Raw genomic sequence first — 21,780 nt, forward strand, 5'->3', positions numbered from 1 at the left:
ATCTATCCAAAGCATCATTAGCCGTATTGGACCTGTCTTCATCATGTGAAGCCCTTCATCCCATCTGCGATGCCCCGCACCTGCAGTGTACTACTGATGGCAGTAGGTTTGGAAATTTCGGTTTTCATTCTCCATGTTTTGGCGCAAGTGTCATATGTATATTTTCGTTCGTTCATACTCTTGATTTCAATCGCTGTGTCCTGATTTGTTCCAATAAAATTGTCATTTTCTTGATTCTGGCTAGTACTGCATCAATGGGTCGTGGCTTGTCGGGGGATACATGGCACCTATTGTTCATTTGGCCAGACTGTTTATATATGACGCTGCCATGGACCATATCAGCTGCCAGGCACATGACTATTTGCACAGATACTGCGTTTCACATAAATTGAAATTTTTGTTTTTTTTCAGATGGGGCGCAAACGCAAGATCTCATCTGAAGGTGAAGAGTCAGAAGAAGACTCGACGCCAGTGGAGGAACCAGTTAAGGAACCAGCGGAGGAACCAGTGAATGAGGGCAAAAAAAATGATGGCAAAAAAAATGATGACAAAAAGGTAGAGGAAGAGCCTGGATTTGAGGAAGAGGAATATGTTGTCGAGAAGGTCCTTGATGAAAGAATGGTTCAAGGGAAAGTGGAGTTCCTACTCAAATGGAAAGGATTTCCTGAGTAAGTTCAGCTCATATCATGATTAATGATCATTGTATTTTCTTTCTCTTTCGGTGTTTTCTTTGCAGTTTTGGCACACTAAACAGTGTGAGAAGACAAATTTCAATATTTTTTTAATTATTTTGTAAATTCCATCAAACGTTTCCCATTACAAATGTTCTGTTCAACACTTTGTGTTCTGTCTAACGGATCTATACTCTTCGACCTCTGTTTATGTTGGGGATGCGTTCGTGAAGTGACAAATATTGAAACAGCATAAATTGAAGCAGTTTTTTTTCCTCATAAGGGTTAATGGAATAAGACAGTGATGCGTTCCTAACGTTGCCACTTCACATATATTTTGCTTTTTACCAATGATATCGCCTTTTTTTTTTTTTTTTTTTTTTTCCTTTCTCAAATGACAGTTATATTCGAATCTACTATATATAAGACCTGTTGGTCTCTGTCGCCATTTTTCTCAGATGGCTGAACGGATCTTCGTCAAACTTTCAGAGGTTCATCAGTGAGTGCCTGGGAATGTTTTTGGCATCGAAATTTTTTTAGAAGAAATATTTTTTTAATTTATTTATTAAAGAATCGCTTGAGAGTGCCTAAGCCTTTTTAAATTAATGACAGTTATATACAAGTACACATTCGTATTATACAAAACAATCACCAGACATTTGAACACAAATAAATCGAACTATTCTGGAAGTGCACGAAGTTGGTAGTAAGGCTTCTTTTTCTTCTTCCTTATCGGCATCGCACAACTCGAACATGATGTTCGGCACATTTCATCCCCAGGCTAAGCCGGGTACTCCTGCCAGTACGCATTATAAATAAAATAAAAACAAGAAGGGCACTCGGTAGAACACATCCCTCCCTACACCAGGCTGACCAGTTTACGTTTTGTATCCCACTAATGCGGGGGGGGGGGGGGGGGTGGGGGGTGTTGTGGAATTTTTAAAATTGATCTAATATTTGCCTTTGAATTGATTTGTCAAGACTCAAGAGAATTAAATGTCCACATTCGTCTCAGAAGACAATTAAAGATTTAATGACACATGGTAATACTTGATTCACTTTCACCAAAGGTATTTACAGACTACACTTCCATTTGAGTTACACATACACGAATAAAACGAAATCGCTATGCTACATTCAACACAGATCAACACACTACATTTAATACATTACAACTGAAACAAGAACTCTCCGAGGGTGCCGTGGCATGGCTTTTTTATGGTCAGAGATCAAAGAGCGGGGTCAGGTAAGGTTCAAAAAGACAACAAGCATTGCGTGTCTTCACTCCTTGGGTCAGCTCTTTTCTTTCTTCATATGCAACTCTCCCAGCCATAAAATGTCAAGTCATAGAGAAAAGAGATTTCTAACGTCTTACAAAATAAACAACGCCTTCTGTTTCTAATAGATAATATGCCTTCGTGTGACAGAGGACATCGGTTTTTCTCAATCTCTAAGAGGAAAAACAGGGTCGGAGAAAGTTCAAATCAATAAGGGTTATACATCATTGTTTTAAATCTTTTAATATATATATATATATACACACACACACACACAGACTTGGCATTTAATATGGAATATTGTTTTTGTGGGGGTGAACTTACTTTTCAAGATGTCTTAGAACCAAAAGTTCATTGGAATTATGTTGAAATTATTCTAGATTTTCTTAATGTGACCTTTAAAAGAAACAAAAACCACATTTGACATTTTGAAACAAATAAATTGATCCTTGAAAGTGATGTAAACTGATATCAAACTCAATTCATGGACAGTACTGTGTTAAACTTCTGTACGTTTTCCAGAACTATCTCTATTTTGCACATTAGCCAAATTTTTTTTTAACAAAAACAAAAGTTACATTACGACTGGGATTACGCACAGTAAAATTAGTTCAGTACTTCGTGTATCCCCCACGAGCATTCAGGAGGGCACGTACACATTGAGGCATGCTGTTCACGAGATTTGCCAAGGTTTGGACAGGAATTGCTTGCCATGCAGTAACAATAGCCTGCTGCAATTCACGCACAGAGGTCGGCTGCTGGTCCAAGTGGTCGATTTGACGCTTTAATTCTGCCCACAAGTTCTCTATCGGATTCATATCCGGGGACATGGCAGGCCACTCCATATGCTCGACACCACGGTCAGCAAGAAAGTGTTGGATCATGCGAGCACGATGAGGCCGTGCATTGTCATCTTGGAAGACAGTTTCCTCGAAAGGCTGCACAAGCAAATGGAAGCAATGTTTCTTCCAGAATGACCCTGAACTTGAACTGGTTCAGGTTTCCATTCAGAACAAGCAGGTCAGTTTTGCCCCCTGCATGAAAAGCAGCCCAAACGGTCACCCCACCACCTCCAGCTTGGACTCTTGGCACTATACAATCTTTGTTGTCGGCTTCATGCACTTGTCTGCGCACTCGGACGCGGCCATCTTGACGATAGACCAGAAATATAGACTCATCACTGAAGATCACGTGATTCCAGTGTCCTGGCTGCCAATGACGGTGCTCTCTGGCCCACTGCAATCGGCGCTGGCGGTGTTGTCTGGTCAGGCGTGGCTTTCTCAGGGGACGCCTGGCACGATAGCCTGCTTGAACCAGTCGTTGGTTGACTAGCCTTCTGGATACAGGCACATTTGTCAGTTGCTGCCACTCAGACCTAAGCCGATTAGCTGACTTGGTACGGCCATTGCGGACTAACCGGTGCAGCTGGCGATCATCCCTCCTTGTGGTTCTGCGGGGACGTCCTGGCCTCGGTATTGGAGTAGGGACACCCCTATGAGCATTTCGTTTCAGGATCTTTGACACCTGACCTTGAGTGATGCCATACTGCCAAGCAATAGCACGCTGTTCCATACCGTAATTTCGTAAAGCCACCACTCCATGACAAACAGCATTGTCGAGTTGACGGACCATCTCCAGAGGAAGCGGCAATAACTTTTGGAGACGTGCAGCTGTTGTTTTCCACTAATACAGAACGCAACAACCCTTGTATACCCGACTGAAGCCAATCATCAAATGCACCTGTCCGTACATTTTGCCACGCCACCTGTGATATAATCCTGTTGTTGACTTGATCTTCAGATCTTGATCTGTATCCATCAAAATCGAATCGATTTTGCCTCGTGACCCAATCTACCCACCAAATTTCATTCAAATCTGTTCACAACCTTATGAGATATCCTGCACACAAACAGACAGGGGTGAAAACCTAACCTCCATCCACCTTCAATCGCCGGAGGTAATAAAGAATTACCCGACATGTTCAAATAAAAATAAAGAACACGTTTTCGTTTGTATTAATCTTACCTCTTCCAGAAGCAGTCGAACCAACCACAACGTGCAATGACCGTCGGCATTTTTATAGATGGTATGCACTGTCGTAGGAGGCAAACTTGACGACGCACCAACGTCGATCGCATGTTCACAAGCATCCATTCAACAAATAACATCTAATTTCACTTCTTCGGTCACATTTTGACCACACCCCTTAGCTGCCCTGCAGTACAGTACATTTATTTGTGGCGATGCAAAACAGTTCTTGTACAGGGTAGGTGGAGGTGAAAGCTGAGCTGAGGAATATGAGAACATGAGGACTGATGCTATCAGTGATGCAAATGTGGGTTCAGACTACACAAATCAGGTCGTGGTGTAGGAGCCGATCGTACTGCGATAGATCACTCACAATGTCGGACAGATACAGAGCAATTTATTAGAGACACGTACATGGAGAGATAAGCATCCAAGCACAGAAGAATCGTATACTTCACCCTACGTGAATCTCTGAGACAACTGGCCCCAAGCTACTTTTTTTTTTCTTCTCGGTTTTAATATGCTTGTGTAATTACTGACGCGCAGGGTATCCTTGGACAAGAGCTATGGTTCGGCTCACCAGCCTTCCAAAGCTATAATAGCAACTTGATTTCTTGCCAAAAAAGATTCTGGCAGAATTGCATGACTGACCTTTGCTTGCTTCCCAGGTCTGATAGCAAGCAGCTTTCTTGTAAACAGCATATATTTAATTATTCTAGAGATCAGTACATTTAGCTTTTACACTGCAGGCTCATTGCTCGTTTGATTATATACTCAACTGATTTTAAATGTACTTTCCTTTCAATTGGCCAGGAGTGACGATCATTATTAGTTTGTTTTTATTTTATTCTACTTCTGCAGTGGTATCAATACAACTACGATGTATTTCCGAAACAACGTAAAAGGAGATGTGAATCGGGGTATTACTGTAATGTATTTATTGTGTTCATTGATATTTACTAGCACGTCTGCTGTCGATTTTTATTTTCTAGCGAGGAGAACACATGGGAACCCGAGGAAAACCTTGACTGTCCTGAGCTAATTGCTGCGTACCGGAGTGCGCGGAAGACGAAGGAGCAAAAACCAACGCCAGCCATAAAGCGGAAAATCAAGCAAGGAAATGGAGAAGATGTGGGCAGGAAGGTTAAGGAAGAGCGCAAGGTACTCTGATTGGTCATGCACTCATTATTTGTGATGTCATGGACACTTCCCAACAATATCCATTTCTTTGTTGCCTCACACGTTCCTTGAAGGGGAACCCAAAAACTATGGAAAATCATTCATCACAATATAATTTGAAGGGAAAGTTTTTTTTGTTTGTTTTTTTTTGTTTTTTTTTGGGCAAAAAAAAGCCTTGGTGTCAAAAAAGCCTTAGTGTCGATTTTTGATTTCTCCAGTGATGTCGCACTCATAACCAACCTTGATCCTAATGGCGGTTTACTTGGAGAAACGGTGCATGCTGAGTTTTGATTCCGATATCGATTTCACAGTCAGCAACTCAAAGTTCTCAGCCTGTTGAGAAACTGAGCATTGGGATTTTGAAAAAAAACAAAAAACTATTGTAGACCAAATTGGTCATGGAAACTTATTCGGGGGAGTTGTGGAGAGCGATTATTATGTGTGATTCAGATGAACATGGTGACAATGGAGGTGTTGGTAAAGATGAAAATGCCTGTCACATGTGAACTGCAGATTAAGTTTTGTTTTTCAGTTTGATTGACAGTTTATCAGGGATTTTGTATAAATTTATCAGTTGTATTCGGCCGAGAAAATATATATTTCCGGTCTCTGGTCAGCGCGCGCATCGATTTTGCCCCTGTGCGTCAATTTTATTTTTTTTAATTTCCAATGGTACCTACAACAGCGCGTGCTTGTTATTGCCGGGCCGGCGCGCCACCTCGGGAAATACGCGTATGTGAGGGTCGCCATTGGTATCGACGATCGCGCACTGTTCTCCCCTACAAAACTATGTTTAGTTTGTCCAAATCCAACCAGCCGTTCCAAAGATATGAGTAGTGTCGTGTCCTGACGTCATGAATCCAATCGGCTGGATATTGTCATTTATTGAAACGAAGACGTTCTTTGTCAGGTTCGTGTGAAACCCAGAAGGCCTCGAGAGATGCGTGGGGTCTCGTTAGTTAGGCCTGGATCCTATCTCGTTTGTCATGAAGTTGTAAGTGTCCGTGATAATCTGGTGGACTGGGAGAAGAGATCGTGGGAAACCATCGGCCTGTTCGACCACTTGCGCATACGCAGTGTTGACGCAATCGACACATTGGAATGTTTGACGGTATGGCGAGGTGATCTCGAACGAAATGGCAGTCTATAATATGCTTGAAGAACTTAATGATTTTCAGAATAATACATTTTAAAATAACTTAAGCTTGTGTTCATTATTTACAAAAAAGGCCTACAAGTCCCATTGGCTGTCTTTAATTTCTCTCTGGACGGTGCCACGGCAGATGAGGACCGGACCGCAAGGCATGAGGACACAAAAAACACCTCCATGTGCAATCCATGCTTTTCAAAAAAAATTAAAAAAATACCGCATCGCCGCATAAATTCTGGAACATTGGTCTGACCAGGGACCAGCAATATATTTTTTTCGGCCTTACTGCAGAAGAAATATGATGCGGCATGTGCTTTGGTCGTGCTGTGACTGTCAATGCCCCACCCCATTGGGGGAGGAAGAGGGTGGGGACGTGAGATTGGTCTCCAGCAGACCAAAACGGATGTTCGATTCAATGCTCAAATTGCCCTTGTGCTGGTGGCTTGGTCGAGATGATTTTGAGAGCCGACTGGGTTTACCATTTAATCGTGGGGTCGTTTGGCCATTGGTGCAGCATGAAACCATCTGTCTTACTCCAATCACCAAGGATGCATCGACTAGGTATATTCGTGGAAAACCAAGAATGATTTGGTTTGAGTTAAACCGTACCACAATGTAACCCGTAGACAGTACGGATATGGCGGTCGACTCACACCCACACACCAGATTAGAAGTTAGTAGTTCGTTTATTTTTCCAAGATATTTTGCTCACAAGGTTCACATATATATGGTGGCGGCCATCTTGGATTTTGACGTGGAGACCCAATTTTCAATAGCGTTCTTCCATAAAAGGGGAACCCAAACGCTCAGACCACCCCAATGCTAATATATCCCTTGATACCCTACTAAATTGATGTCTTTTACCGATTTGCAATTTATAATGTGGGTTATTTTGGGATTAAGGCATTGTCTTCTTCACGCACTGCTAAGCGTTGACTTTTAATCCCAAAATAACCCACATTATAAATTGCAAATCGGTAAAAGACATCAATTTTGTGGGGTATCAAGGGATATATTAGCATTGGGGTGGTCTGAGCGTTTGGGTTCCCCTTTTATGGAAGAACGCTATTGAAAATTGTCTCCACGTCAAAATCCAAGATGGCCGCCACAATATATATGTCTGAACCTTGTGAGCAAAATATCTTGGAAAAATAAACGAACTACTAACTTCTAATCTGGTGTGGGTGTATCTATGCATAAGGAAGAACGCTATTGAAAATTGCGTCACCACGTCAAAATCCAAGATGGCCACCTTGCGTCTTCCACTTTGTCAACTCGCATCACTTCACCGACGGGGGACCTAGGCGTAACGCTTGTATAACACTGATTGTGCTCTGTCTTGGATCTCAATGGTAAGGAGCTCACTATGTACCACACTTTTGATTTAATCAAATGGTCTTATTTAATCCACTGGCACCCGCCCATTGTTCTGCCAGGAAACGGAACTTACAGGGTTTGCCAGAGGTTTGGAGCCAGAATACATAATCGGGGCTACCGACTCCACTGGAGAGCTTGCATTCCTCATGAAGTGGTATGTGCTGTTTGTGTAGCTGTGATATGTACAACATACAATGTAGTTTTATATTAGCCAGAAAGAATCCCCTATTGCTGTCATGGTAAAAGCTGCTGGACGAAGTCCACTTTTAGTCAGGTGGCTTAGTGAAATTACCGTTACCCGGTGGATAAAAGCACAATATTTGGCATGAGGCTCCCTTGGGGCCTATTAATTAATGTTAGCTGAGGAGACCTGAGTTAAAAAAAATAAAAAAAATTCATGTAAAACACCAAAATTCAAGATGGCCGACGTTGATGAGAAAATATAGCTTTTCTCGAATCCTGGTAGTCATAAGAAACACAGGGTGGTTGATAAATTTGGGATTTTGAGGTAGTTGAATGTTATTGTGGACATGATAATACCCATGCTTTGTGAAATATTATGAAGACCGTTATTATTCCGATAAATGGCAAATTTCAAATAAACATCCACCCTCTTCTGGAAGGGAAATATTATCACCCAATAAAGTGAATGATAGTGAATCATGTATTTCAGTAACTGGCCTTGTGCTAGTCAAGACTATATTAAGTCCAAGGCATTTATTAGAATAACTACAGTAATTTGAATTGTTCAGACAAAACTCAATTTTCAAGCCAATAACGTCACTATGCTTTATTCGTAGGTCTCCAAGTAGTTCTCAATTTCCCTTACTCTCTCACACTACGGAGACAATAGTAGGCCATTTCATGGAGTTGAGTTGGAATGCAATTTGTTTATAATAGCAGTCACAGTTTCTTGCAAAGTATGTGGAATTGTCCTGTGATGTCTCTTGCAGTAACACACAGTTTGCAATGCTCTATGGAGTACATTTGCACTTGCAAAGTGGTGAGCAGTCCAGATTTGCTTTGCTGCATTTGCAGTTGGAGCAGTCTCCTTTGCAGGAGCATGTGATCATCTCCCTGCATGATCTGGAAACCTCTTGAATTGTCACCCAAACTGGTGTCCATGACTGTGATACCTTGGTCCAGGCAAAATCCTGTTGGGAAGGAACCATTAGCTGTGTTTGTGTGCTCGTCGTCCAGATTCCTGCTTGATACACTGCGCGTCAGACGTGTTGGAGTCGCGCATCCTTGGTGGGTAGCAGTTTGTCCATTGCCCGATTCTTCTGGAAGAAGAGTTTCCTTCTTGTCTCGTTGACAGAGCTCAAAGGACTGGTTTTGTCATACAGGATAATAGTCAGTCTCTTGAGCTTCTGGAAAGGTTAATCGTCAAAATCCAGCAGCTGGAAGGGATTACCGGCCAGATACACAAATGTCTCTGTGACGTCTTTGTCGACCTGCCAGGCTTGCCAAACCGACTTCTTGCCTTTGCCGTTGAAGGCAGAGGTTGTATCGCAACCTGAAAATTCGAGGAAAACAGGTAATGCTCGTGATTGTGGCTCCCCCAGGCGTGCACAGATGGCGTTGATGTGGTAAAACCTGTAATTCTTGCCCATGCCAAAGACCACCCAGATGTCGGCCAAAGGTTGAGTCGCAATCAGATCATGGAATGTGCCTGCAAAGATGACTACAACATCTGTGTGCACAGTACGGACATGGATAGTCTTTACCCCTGCTCCAGTGCATGCAATATGTGAACCACAACCCTGGTGCCGCCTCATGATTACAGTTTGGCATGGGGACGCTGGAACTGGTGGATGCCACAGCTTGCCCTGATGTGACATATACAGCTTTGGCTGGTGGCCAGTTGAACTCTTCAACCGTAGAAGTCAAAAAGGCAAACAGCTCATTCTTGTTCATTGGTTCATGGAGGAAGTCCATCCAATTGCCTGGCAGTTTGCTCTTGCCTGACACTTTCCTGCACACACCCTTGCCTCTCTTTTCCCGAGTAGACTCCTTCAAACTGTCTATGTATGTGTCCCACACAACATCCAATCTCGGGGCAGCCTGCAGCTGCTTCTCCAGGTAAGGGATGAATACTCTGTCTGCATACTCATGGAAGGTGCTGACGCTGGTAGTGGGCAGGCAGTGGATGATGACGGCACCATCCAGGACATTGCAGTCGTAAGTTGAAGGTGGCTCTGATTGCCCAGGCTGCTCAAGACATTGCAGCAGGTCAGACCATGTTTGGTAAATGAAGCTTGCCAAAGTTTGAGAGGGAAGGAGAGAAGGACTATTTCATGTGCAAAGAAGTCAGCTAAGTCACCATCCCGGTTCTGCATAGATGTACAGTGCATTCAGAAAGTATTCAGACCCCTTCACTTTTTTCACATTTTGTTATGTTGCAGCCTTATGCTGAAATAGTTTAAATTCATTTTTTCCCTCATCAATCTAGATCCCTGGTGTTGGGCTAGCGGCTAGGGTGCCGGCTTAGGAACCTAGGATCCTGGGTTTGAATCCCGGTCGATCGCTGAATTAACGCCAGGGTGGTTGACTCAGCCTGTCATCCTTCCGAGGTCGGCTAATTGAGTACCAGTTCACTGGTAATTCCCTGTTTGTCGTTAAAGGCGGCAAAAAGGGTTGGCGTCAGGAAGGGCATCCGGCCGTAAAACATTGCTTCTAAAAGGGGACCGAAAAACAACAACCACGGTTCCCGAAAAAGGCCAACCCCCGCTTTGTGGGGAAAAATGGCCTCTAAAGGTGGTTTTTTTTATTATTATAATCTACACTCAATATCCCATAATGACAAAGAGAAAACAGGATTTTAGAAAGTTTTGCAAATTTATTAAAAAGAAAACTGAAATATCACATTGACATAAGTATTCAGACCCTTTGCTATGACATGTGAAATTTAGCTCAGGTACCTCTCATTTCTCTTGATCATCTTTGAGATGTTTCTACACCTTGATTGGATTCCACCTGTGGTAAATTCAATTGATTGGACATGATTTGGAAAGGCACACACCTGCCTATATAAGGTCTCACAGCTGACAATGCATATCAGAGCAAAAACCAAGCCATGAGGTCGAAGGAACTGCCTGCAGAGCTCAGACAGGATTGTGTCAAGGCACAGATCTGGGGAAGCCTACAAAAAAAATTCTGCTGCATTGAACGTTCCCAAGAGCACAGTGGCCTCCATAATTCTTAAATGGAAGATGTTTGGAACAACCAGGACTCTTCCTAGAGCTGGCCACCCAGCCAAACTGAACAATCAGGGGAGAAGGGCCTTGGTAAGAGAGGTGACTAAGAACCCGATGATCACACTGTCTGAGCTCCAAAGATCCTGTGTGGAGATGGGAGAAACTTCCAGAAGGACAACAATCACTGCAACACTCTACCGATCTGGGCTTTATGGCAGAGTGGCCAGATGGAAGCCTCTCCTCGGTGAAAGACACATGAAAGCCTGCTTGGGGTTTGCAAAAAAGCACTTAAAGGACTCTCAGACTGAGAACCAAGATTCTGTGGTCTGATGAAACCAACATGGAACTGTTTGGCTTCCGTCTGGCCACTCTGCCATAAAGCCCAGATCGGTGGAGTGTAACAGTGATGGTTGTCCTTCTGGAAGTTTCTCCCATCTCCACACAGGATCTCTGAAGCTCAGCCAGTGAGACCATCGGGTTCTTGGTCACCTCTCTTACCAAGGCCCTTCTCCCCCGATTGCTCAGTTTCGCCAGGCGGTCAGCTCCAGCAAGAGTCCTGATTGTTCCAAACATCTTCCATTTAAGAATTATGGAGGCCATTGTGCTCTGGGGAACCTTCAATGCAGCAGAAATTTTTTTTTAATAGGCTTCCCCAGATCTGTGCCTCGACACAATCCTGTCTCTGAGCTCTGCAGGCAGTTCCTTCGACCTCATGGCTTGGGTTTTGCTCTGATATGCATTGTCAGCTGTGAGACCTCATATAGACAGGTGTGTGCCTTTCCAAATCATGTCCAATCAATTGAATTTACCACCGGTGGAATCCAATCAAGGTGTAGAAACATCTCAAAGATCAAGAGAAATGCGAGGCACCCAAGCTAAATTTCAAGTGTCATAGCAAAGGGTATGAATACTTATGTCAATGTGATATTTCAGTTTTTTCTTTTTAATAAATTTGCTAAACTTTCTAAAATCCTGTTTTCTCTTTGTCATTATGGGGTATTGAGTGTAGATTGATGAGGGAAAAAATGAGTTTAAACGATTTCAGCATGAGGCTGCAACATAACAATGAAAAAAGTGAAGGGATCTGAATACTTTCTGAATGCACTGTATATAGCTTGGCAAAGAGTGCAACATTGTTCTGAAGCACTTTGATCTTCTTCCCCTGCTTAGGTATTACCTTGCGTTGAGGTTTCATGAAGAGCGCTAGAGAATCCCTCTTGATTGGGTCATGGATAGAGTGGCTGCGCTCATCAGGCACATTCTTGACGAATTCCTGGTACTATTTCTTGCCTGTATCGCACTGCGGCCACTGATTCGTCTGTGCCGTTGCGACTGTCGAGAGTTACTAGTTCTGGTAAATTATCCAAGAATGGATTGCCCATTCGTCTGATGGATTCGAAGAGGCTGGAAACCTGTCTCTGGAAGGTCTTCTGTGTTGAGAGACCCTGCTCATGGTGCTGGAAGTTTTTTGGGATCTCTGTCATCATCAGGAAGGTATTCTTCCTCAAACTACTTCAGCAGTCTGGCCATCTCTGGCCCGAACTCCGTCACACTCTGGCACCTCGACAGCAGCGGTCTTCAAAGCTATCCTCTTGGTAAGTGTGACGTAATGCGCGTGTTTGCACCCGGAAACAGAATTATGACGCGGCGCGTGACGCCACGGCTTACCAAGAGGATATCACAACCGATATGCTCTACCTTTACGTTTTTCATTCATTGTGAAAAACAAACAAACCAATTGTTAAAATGATTATCAAATATCGAACGCATCGGCGTTACTGGTCTTCCAACGACGCAGTACTTATAGGCCCGGCAGAAGGATCATGTTATTACCCAACCCTTGTGGGGTATATTGATCACAGTAGATCTTCGCTCAGTTCTGTACGTAAAACTTACCTCACAGATGTTGGGATTCCTCCAAATTTCTTTGTTTACTGTTATAAACAGCATTAGCGACTATTTAAAAAGCAAATATGTTTATGGTTTATAATATTTTACAAGCCCGGCTTCGCCGCTGTTAGACTTCCTGTCTTGTTGTTATCCTCTTGGTAAGCCGTTACGTCACGGCTTACCAAGAGGATGGCTGGGACAGAGGCGTAGCTGTCAAGAAGAGAGTGCTTTTCATTTCCAGAAGGTGGTATTGTAATAGGTGGTCTGCTCACACCAGGTTCGGTCTTGGTAGGCAACTGGAAAAGGCTGATTCCAGTCCCGTGGAATGAGGTTCGTGGTTGTGGTCTAGGTTGTCTCTGGCACCAACAGTGAACAACTCTTTCTGGAGACGAGCAGGAGACACGACTCGATCTTCTGCAAAGCGTTCACAGGTTGAAGTGGCAATCCAGTCCTCGATCTCCATAATCTTGCCATAAGAAATGCTGATGCCCATCTGGTATAACTGCTGGATGAGTTTCTTGCTTCTGCTCAGTGCATGCACATTGATGCCAATGTAGATGGGGAGGGGGTGACTCGTGCTCCAGAATGTCTGGTACTCACAGCAGTGTTTTTTTTTTTGTTTTTTTTTGTGTGTTGTAAACTATGCACTGGCTGATGGATAGGCAAGCCTGTGCGTCATGCTTGTCTTGATCTTTCAAGTTGGAACCATTCAAGATCATGGAGACAAGAGGCTTGAGGGCAGTGCATCTTCTTGGCATTCTGCAGGGAAACAACCAATGAATTTGTAGTATAGCCTCGATGGCTGAAGATGTCTTTCTGACTATCGTAGCAGCTTTGGCCAGGATAACAGCATCTTCTGAGACGTCTCGATTCTTCAGAGCTTCCTTCAACATATTTCTCATTCCTTCCTTGAAATTGAGAACCGTGTTTCTCCCATCATACTGTTATTGTGCCTCTGGGAAGCGTTCTCGCAAATGACCCTTCAGTCTGGTCTTGTTGACTAGTTTATTGATGCCCAGTTCCTCAAGACTATTCACATACAGAGAGAGGATCTCGGACAGCTTGAAGAAGAGTTCCAGAGTCCACAGATTTCTCAATGTAGCTGGTCAGTTCTACAAATGCCCGAGACTCGTTTATTTTCTCATCTGTGTTTTCAGGTGTTTGGCTTGCCTTGCGAGTGAGACTACAGTAGCGATTTCTCAGCTTGACCAGACATGCCAGATGGTATTTTGCCTCCATTGCGATTAGATCTCCTCCAACTATTCTAGTCATAAGTTGGGTGTTGTTTAGCTCTGTGATCATGTCGTGGAATATTTTTGTCGGCATCAAATGTTGAAACTTCATGGAGAACATTTTCCTCTTCGCCTTCCTCGCAGAAGAAACACTTTTGAACATTCAATGCTTTGCGCTTACTGTGCCTTTTCTGTTCATCAGGGTTGTGCGCTCTCTTTGTCTTTGCCTTTGCCAACTTAGAATTGTTGAATTTTAAATGGCAAGATTTGTGCCAGGAAGCAGAATGAGAAGCAAAATTGTCAACTGTTTCATCACTCCCAAAATAGAGTTCAGCTGGAACAGCACCAATGCCCCGGAACTGTTCTATGTTGGTCAGGAATGATGTGTAGGCATCTGTTTTGTCACCACTTGTCCCAGGGCTCTGCAAGGGACACCAAGGGTTCAGCAGTGTCCCGCTGGCAAATCACGCAGTGATCCCAGTTTAGCTCCATGTTGAGTCACACACTGAAAAGGTACAAGCATATTGGAATATTAAGAACCCAATTTCTGTGTATAGTTCCATAAATACTTTGCTGGAACTCGTTGTCGGTCTACTGGTAGTATTGCAATATTCAAAATCCTATTCAGTGTGTTCAGTGGCCTAAAAAAAAAAACATTTTGCAACTAATCTGGTCTTCTTATGATTACCAGGACTTGAGAAAAGCTATATTTTGTCATCGATGTCGGCCATCTTAAATTTTGTTGTTTTGCTTGAATTTTTTTTTTTTAACTCTGGAGGGCTCCTCGGCTAACATTCATTAATCGGCCCAAAGGGAGCCTCATGCCAAATATTGTGCTTTTATCTGCCCGGTAACGGTAATCTTTAAATATAGCAAGAAGCCACCTGACTATTTGCTGAAACCTTGACCAAATGACTTTGGATTTGCATAAAATATTTTTATGCCTCTGCCAACAATGCATTATTATTTTTGTATCTGTTCACCTTTAAATTGTTGCATTTGGAAAATAATTTATTCTCCAAATATATTTTTGTTTCCCACTGGTATGTCTGCTTTGTTTATGATGATCTGTTTTTTATGTCTATTTTTGAGATACGGAGCTGTGACCTTTGAGATAACCATCATTGGGGTTTCGGGGAAATTTAATTTTTCTCCCCAAGTGTTGAGAAATGAGGAAATTGAAGTGCTATCCTTTGTCGGGTGAGGTGAGGTGAAGTGAGATGTTTCGGGTGTGCACCCCTCATCAAACCAAGAAAGTGAGCAAGCAGAGCAATTTATTCATTGGTGTGTGTCGTTGCTCGGATGGAAGCACAAAGCCTCCCATCTGACGGCATTAGTTGATGGACATTACAGATCCCAGGTGCATTTCACAAAGAGTAGGTGAGCTATCACCAGCACCCTGGCCAAATTATACATTTCTGCTCTAAATGAAAGGGGGCACTGCAGCTGCGGAACAGCCGCACCACCACTACATCAAATGTCTCCATATTTTTGCTTCCGCAAAAGGGGGAGGAAGGGTGTGGGAATTTGTTTCCTTGAAAGCAGGAGTGAGAACGTGAGAATTTTTCGGTGAAAATTCCCTGCATATGAATTGGTGATTCCAGCAGTGGAAGCTGCACTCACTAATAAACAAATTTTATTTTGGCATCATTTTGAGAGTCCCAGGAACAGAGGCGTGTTTTTTTTTTTTGTTTTTTTTTCATGAGACGGGGTTTTATTCCGGTGGTGTTTTGTGACACCCCTCCCCCCCCCCTCCCACCCTCCCTTGAGTCTCCCCTCATATAGTTAAGAGAATTTGCCTGTCATTGCAATTTTTTTACTCCTTAGCACCCAGCCATTCTTGCTTGCATCTTCCGTTCTCTGTTGTCACGTGACGCAGTCCCTCAGTTTGTGTCCTCGGGTTTTTATAACAGCAACGATACGACGACTGTGCTTCCTGTCATTGCAGGCGTAACTCGAGCGTTACAGACCTGGTGCTTGCCAAGGAGGCAAATGTACAGTGCCCTCAGGTGGTCATTTCCTTTTACGAGCAGAGGCTTAAGTGGTATGGTTGTTCCGACGATGAGGATGAACCGGACAAGGCAGAGACCCCCAAGGCAGGGGCCCCCAAGGCAGGGGCCCCCAAGGCAGCGGCCCCCAAGGCAGCGGCCCCCAAGGCAGCGGCCCCCAAGGCAGGGGCCCCCAAGGCAGGGACCCCCAAGGCAGGGACCGCCAAGGCATCCGAAGCTTGACCACAGCATGATCTCTTTTCTGTTTATGTATGCCGTATTGTTTTGCATATAAAGATTGCAGTTCCTCTACATCTGCTAATTATATTTGAAATACCTTTCAGAATCTAGAAGAAAAATGCTTTTATTTGAAATGTTAACTTGCCCTTCGCAGCTCATGCTTCAATTCAACAGTAGTTTGCAGGCACAATTCTGATTGGGAATAGTCTGCTAAATTGTCCCAAGAATCTCCTTGGTTGTTGGTGGTGGTGTTGTTGGTAGCAGTTGTACAATTCACACCATTAATTTTGAAAGGGATTAAAATTGAAAAAAACAATTCGTTCCTCTTTCTGGCTGGGATCCACCAATGGGTCACATTTTGATTTCAAAATATTTTATTTATTTTATCTTTCAAATACGCTCATTTTATTTCATCGCCTTTTTTTATGATTTGGCTGTCGACAATATTTGATTATAAATTTTTTTTTGAGTTGTTTTCTGCTGGGGGTGGGTGTTTAGTTGAAGACGTGAATGTGGTCTCTTTTTGTTTTGTTTTATTTTTATTTTTTTCTGCATGATATTGTATATGCACATCAACCAATCTGTTTTAACATTATCAGTTCTTGGTATCATTTGAGTTGCTGCCGTGAGTTAAGCGAGGGACAATGGTGTAAACGCATTTGCTTTTTTTATACTTTGTCATTTCTGCTTTGCTGATTTTTTTATCTTTTCAATGCTGTTTGTCTTTTCTTTCTTCCCTTTATTTGCTCATTGGTGCTTTTGGTACATGTTGAATGGCCACGAGTACCCTTCATACATTTGATTTGATTATCCAAGAATCATATCTTCCGTCCAACAGTAACACTCCCATCTAACATCCACAGTCACTTTCTTGGCAGAGAGTACACTCTGTTATGTTGTAATTTGATTACCTGTTCACAGCTGTGCTAGTTATTGTCAACCTTTGCACAACTCATATAATCTCGTGCCGGTTGCCTGTCATTACCTTGAACTGCCACCTCTTGTGGTTGGAAGTATTTTAATCACAAAACACGTTTTAGTTGAACAGCTCAACTTGATTTTCTGGTATATCCTGAGTTTCTTGTGCTTATTGTATCCGAGCTGGTGAACATCCGTACGTGTTCATTCCTTAAGAATTATGCCTCGTTCATTAATCCCATTAAAGATTAAACCTGTTTTGAGAATCTTTTGCCGCTTTGTTTAAATTATTAAGCCTCAAAACCTGTAGTTGTACTCTGCACTCATCCTGAATATATATTATATGGATGGCAAGTTTCATAAGCAATTCCATTGTACCCGCACGTGTTTTGATGTTTCTTCCTCTCCTCCAATGGTTTCTTTTTATTTTGATGAAAAAAAAATCTCAGCTTGCAGCATTACGTGATCAGCTGTGCAACAGGAGATTTGACTCGTTTTCAAGTATTGCAAGGGTTTGATGTGTCTGTTGTAGTTTTTCTTTTTCATTTTGCAATAAAACCATAAACTTAGTTTGTGCTTTCTATTTTATTTTTATTTTTCTACCTTTTTTTTTTTTGCATACAAGATCGAGGCTCGTGTCAGAGCTAACATTAATCACACAAAAAATGGACACTAAACATACAATAAAGGGAGTGAGAAGATGGGGAGAGGGAAGCACACGTACAACAGCAGAGAACGGACGTCGGGAGATCTGTGCGAGGGATTTGGGGGGCGGGGGGAGGGGGGACATAAAACACATGGACACCGATAGGACTTCCAGGAAAGACGATGGTATTTCAGAAAAGGTGGATCTGGGGTGAATTAACAGGGGTAGAAAACATGAAGGTTTTGGATTGGGGAATAAGATGCTCATCACGAATCATCTCACGAAAAGATGGTGGTGAACAGCTGTTTTAAAGACGTGGAGGGAGGAGTGGGATTGAAGGGAGTGAGGGAGTTTGTTTCAGACGTGATTAAAGAGGGAAGGTGAACAGAGTGTTGATTTTGGCAATTTCACCAAAAGAGGGTTGCTGGCAGATCTTGTGACCTGTAGGAATATTTGGGGGACAGAGCTCAGATAGAGCTGGTGGAGCTAGGCCGGATAGGAGTCTGTAGAAGACAAAGACCACCTACCTGCCTGTGGTGAGTGAGTGAAAGGCCCTCACTATCGGCTTCATCGCGGGAGATTCCCATGATTCTGAAAGCTTTGGTTTCAACAGTGTGAAGCCGAGATGGGTGAGGCAGGAGCACCAGCCCAGAGGGGAGAGCAGTATTCCATTGAGCTGCAGATGAAAGCCTTGCATGTGGTGAGCTCAGGTGTGCCAAGCAAAGACTTTGCACCATGGAGAATGCCCAGTCAGTGACTGGCTTTGGAGGTGATAGGGAACTGCTAGAGAACCCTTAAAAGAGATTTCTCAAGACGAGGCTCAGACAAAGGAACTCTGACTCGTTAAAGATCGACAAGATTTATTCCGATTTACGGAGAGAACCTTTACACAAAATATAGCCAAGATACGACACGTCGTTCGGTTGAAGACTTCTCTCTCACAGCCTTGGCGCGTCCCCTTAAGTCGATCTCAGCTGCTTTGATCTTGTTCAATTGGAATTTCGAGGTCAACACAAAACTTGGTCCACTCAGTCTTTTTGGCACCAAAGCCCATCTGGTTTCTATTATGGAGCCACTAAGCGGTTTACAAAAGATGGCTATCACGGGAAGAAGAGAACGGTCACTGTTTGGGCTGAAAAGGTCAACCCCTTTTGACAATTTAATCTGTCAGTTGACTCTTGCATTCAAACCTGGGCTAAGTCAACACTTTGCCCTGAGCCTTTCACTAAAGGACAAAGGTTCAATCTTACAGATGGCCGCTTATCGTCTTGGTTCCATTTCCAGTGCATTGCTCAAGCTGCGAGCTTTGAAAGCACATTCTGTTTTTAATACTAATTTTAACAGTGGGCAATAACTTGCCTCTCTATCTTTACAATTCCAGTCACTCATTTTTTTTATTTTTGTTTATATTAACCATTAATCTAAACATCAATTGCAAAATACTCAAACCACAAATTTGGTAATCCAATTCTCAAAACCTAAGGCATACACCGTCATCCTGGAAGAATCTGATCATAAAACATTTTTGTTCGTTGACTCCATGTTGATAATTCAGTTCATTTCATTTGCATCACAAATATCTCTGCAAACAACACTTCACCTTCACCAAGACGCAACAATTTTAATTAACCATTTTAAAATAATAAAGCATCTGCAACATTTGGCAATACATTTTGCTTCAAAACAAATGTTGACTTTCTGTTTAAAAAGAAGAGGCTGATCACTTGTGTTTGAAATTCAAATATGAAACATTTTCTTCTGATGTCTTCATAGCACCTACACTATTTCGTGTAGGGTTTCCGCTGTTGTGATAGCTGGGCGGAGTCATAAACTGACCCTGCTCTGCATGTAGCATCCTTGCCACTCTTGCTGTGAGCCATAGTAGATTTGAACGCCGCCTTCGTCCAGTTGTAGTTGACTTGCCTCCTCATGAGTGGGCAGCAAGTGTTGATGTGATGTTGGTTGACCAGCAAGATGTGGAACAGAGATGCCAGATGCATCCACAACGATGTTAGGACCATGGTGTTCAAGTTGATCATGGTCCATACCAGGAGCAACCAGCAGAATCGTGCACAGCCGTTGTAGAGGAAGAAGCACTCACCTCAAGTGCAGGTAGTTTCAGGTTGTTCAGGTCCAAAGTGCAATCCACCCTTCACAATCCCAAAATTTATCATTGGGCCAATCAAATTTCTCAAAATTTTTCTTTTGTCCCACTGCACTGGCAGGTATGTGGATCCGCATCCAACGGTGATCATCACTACACAACTACCTGTGGCCACGACAGCTCTGCACCTCTACCGTGCAAGGGTCATCGGGACAAGGTGAGCAGTTAAAACGCCAACATGGCCCATGAGCGTCCATTAGGGTGCGACCAACCATCCATCCTTCGGCCCCCCTGCGAGGAACACAGCTGCACCAGCCCCAGCTGGCCAATGTGGTAAGCACCTGCTGCCCCAACACACACTACCGCACACACAACCTCGGCCCTGGGGGAGACGGTCGCAGTGCGTGGCATTCCCCTCACGTCACCTACGCCGCCCTCTCGTCCCCCAGTCCACAGATCCGCAGGCCCCCAGTGCTCACCCACACTTGACCACACCAAAGTCCAGTCGACAGCCATGCTCCACCAGGAGACCCACCCAGAAGACATGGTCCGCACACCTCGGACACGCACAGCACCACGTTGACCCTCAGGCTACACAACTACACCCCCATGATCCTGCGTCCCAAATATCAGCACAGTCGCCCCCGCAACTAGTTGAAAGCTGTGTCCTGCTACCCTATCAATTTTATCACAGCCTCCAACACTTTGGTCTACACACCTGGATCAATAATGGCGTCACTATACAGTGTCCACCATTTCTCTTCACAAAATTCACCCTTAAATTTCCATCTAACCCACAGATTGCCCATGCCAAACATTTTTCATATTTCACTAATCTCAACCAAAGAAAGATGCTTTGCCATCCACATGCCAGCCGAGCATTGTCCATATGCTCGGCTCGTTACAAATTCCCGATTCATCAACCCATGGCTCTCTTCCCAAACCGAGAGTCCATAAATCATAACGGACCATCTGTGGAAGGTCACTCACACCATCACGTTCCACAGATGCCCCAATGGTTGTCCGGCAGGCTATAATCCATCCCTGTCCATTCGGTTCGACCCGCGTCCATAGCCCAACACATCATGTCAGGTCTCCACATGCTGGCTGTCCCAAAGTCTCAGGGAGAGGGTGTCAGGCCGCATGCCCGGGCGGTCACCACATCAGGCCCAAGTTGGCCGTCTGCAGTGCCACCACCAAAGCGTGACCCACAACACCTCCCCCTAGTGGTCCTCAATATCTGCCATCCCAGGCGTGAGAAACCACCTAGGACCCCCTGGAGGTCTTAACCCCCACCAGGGTCCGGTAACCCTCCTGGCCCGAGCCACACACCCGGACGGTCCCCCGCTGGACAAGGGTCGCCACACTCTACCAGACCCCGTGGGTCTCAGGTCGTGCCATGCCACCCATGGCTGGACCCCACGTCCAAATCTCGCCAGCACAGCCCCCCCAGCTGGCTGGCATCACCAACTTTTGGAAGGGGCAAATTTTGCCCGAGGCCATCACCATTGACCTCCCCATGTCCAAATCCCGCAGCCCGGGGACCAACTCCAACCAAGGCTGTGCCAAATCAATTTCCCATTTTAATTTAATTTTTAATTTCTTTTACCAATTTTTGCTCCAGGTGTCCAATCACCGCAGCTGCAGGTAACAACCTCTACCACTGGTTGTTCTGCCCCTCCCTGCAGCTGGTCCAAATTCCCTACAGGGACCAAATTTTCCGAGGCTCGATCTCCCGATCCCTCAAGATCCAAATCCAGCCCGAAGCCAACACACTCCCCCAACTGGTCATTCAATTTTGGAGCCTCTGTTACCAAATCGTAGTGTACGGTGAGGGTCCCCTTGGTCACCTCAACCACCTCCTCGGACCAACTCACCTCATC

General features: G+C 44.0%; 1 protein-coding gene across 2 annotated transcripts in view; it reads left to right on the forward strand.

Moving 5' to 3' along the window:
- Positions 1 to 17,716, forward strand: part of LOC137417842 (chromobox protein homolog 3) — a 54,474-nt gene extending 36,758 nt beyond the window's left edge. For both annotated transcript variants that reach the window (XM_078781982.1, XM_078781981.1), the window contains 4 exons: positions 412 to 668; positions 4,969 to 5,137; positions 7,742 to 7,836; positions 15,950 to 17,716. In XM_078781982.1, coding sequence (XP_078638108.1) covers positions 412 to 668; positions 4,969 to 5,137; positions 7,742 to 7,836; positions 15,950 to 16,232 — 804 coding nt within the window. In that variant the 3' untranslated portion in view covers positions 16,233 to 17,716. The remainder of the gene's footprint in view (positions 1 to 411; positions 669 to 4,968; positions 5,138 to 7,741; positions 7,837 to 15,949) is intronic.
- Positions 17,717 to 21,780: the final 4,064 nt, after the last annotated feature.

The sequence above is a fragment of the Myxine glutinosa genome, chromosome 7, assembly GCF_964187855.1.
Source record: "Myxine glutinosa chromosome 7, kmMyxGlut1.1, whole genome shotgun sequence".
NCBI lineage: Eukaryota > Metazoa > Chordata > Myxini > Myxiniformes > Myxinidae > Myxine > Myxine glutinosa.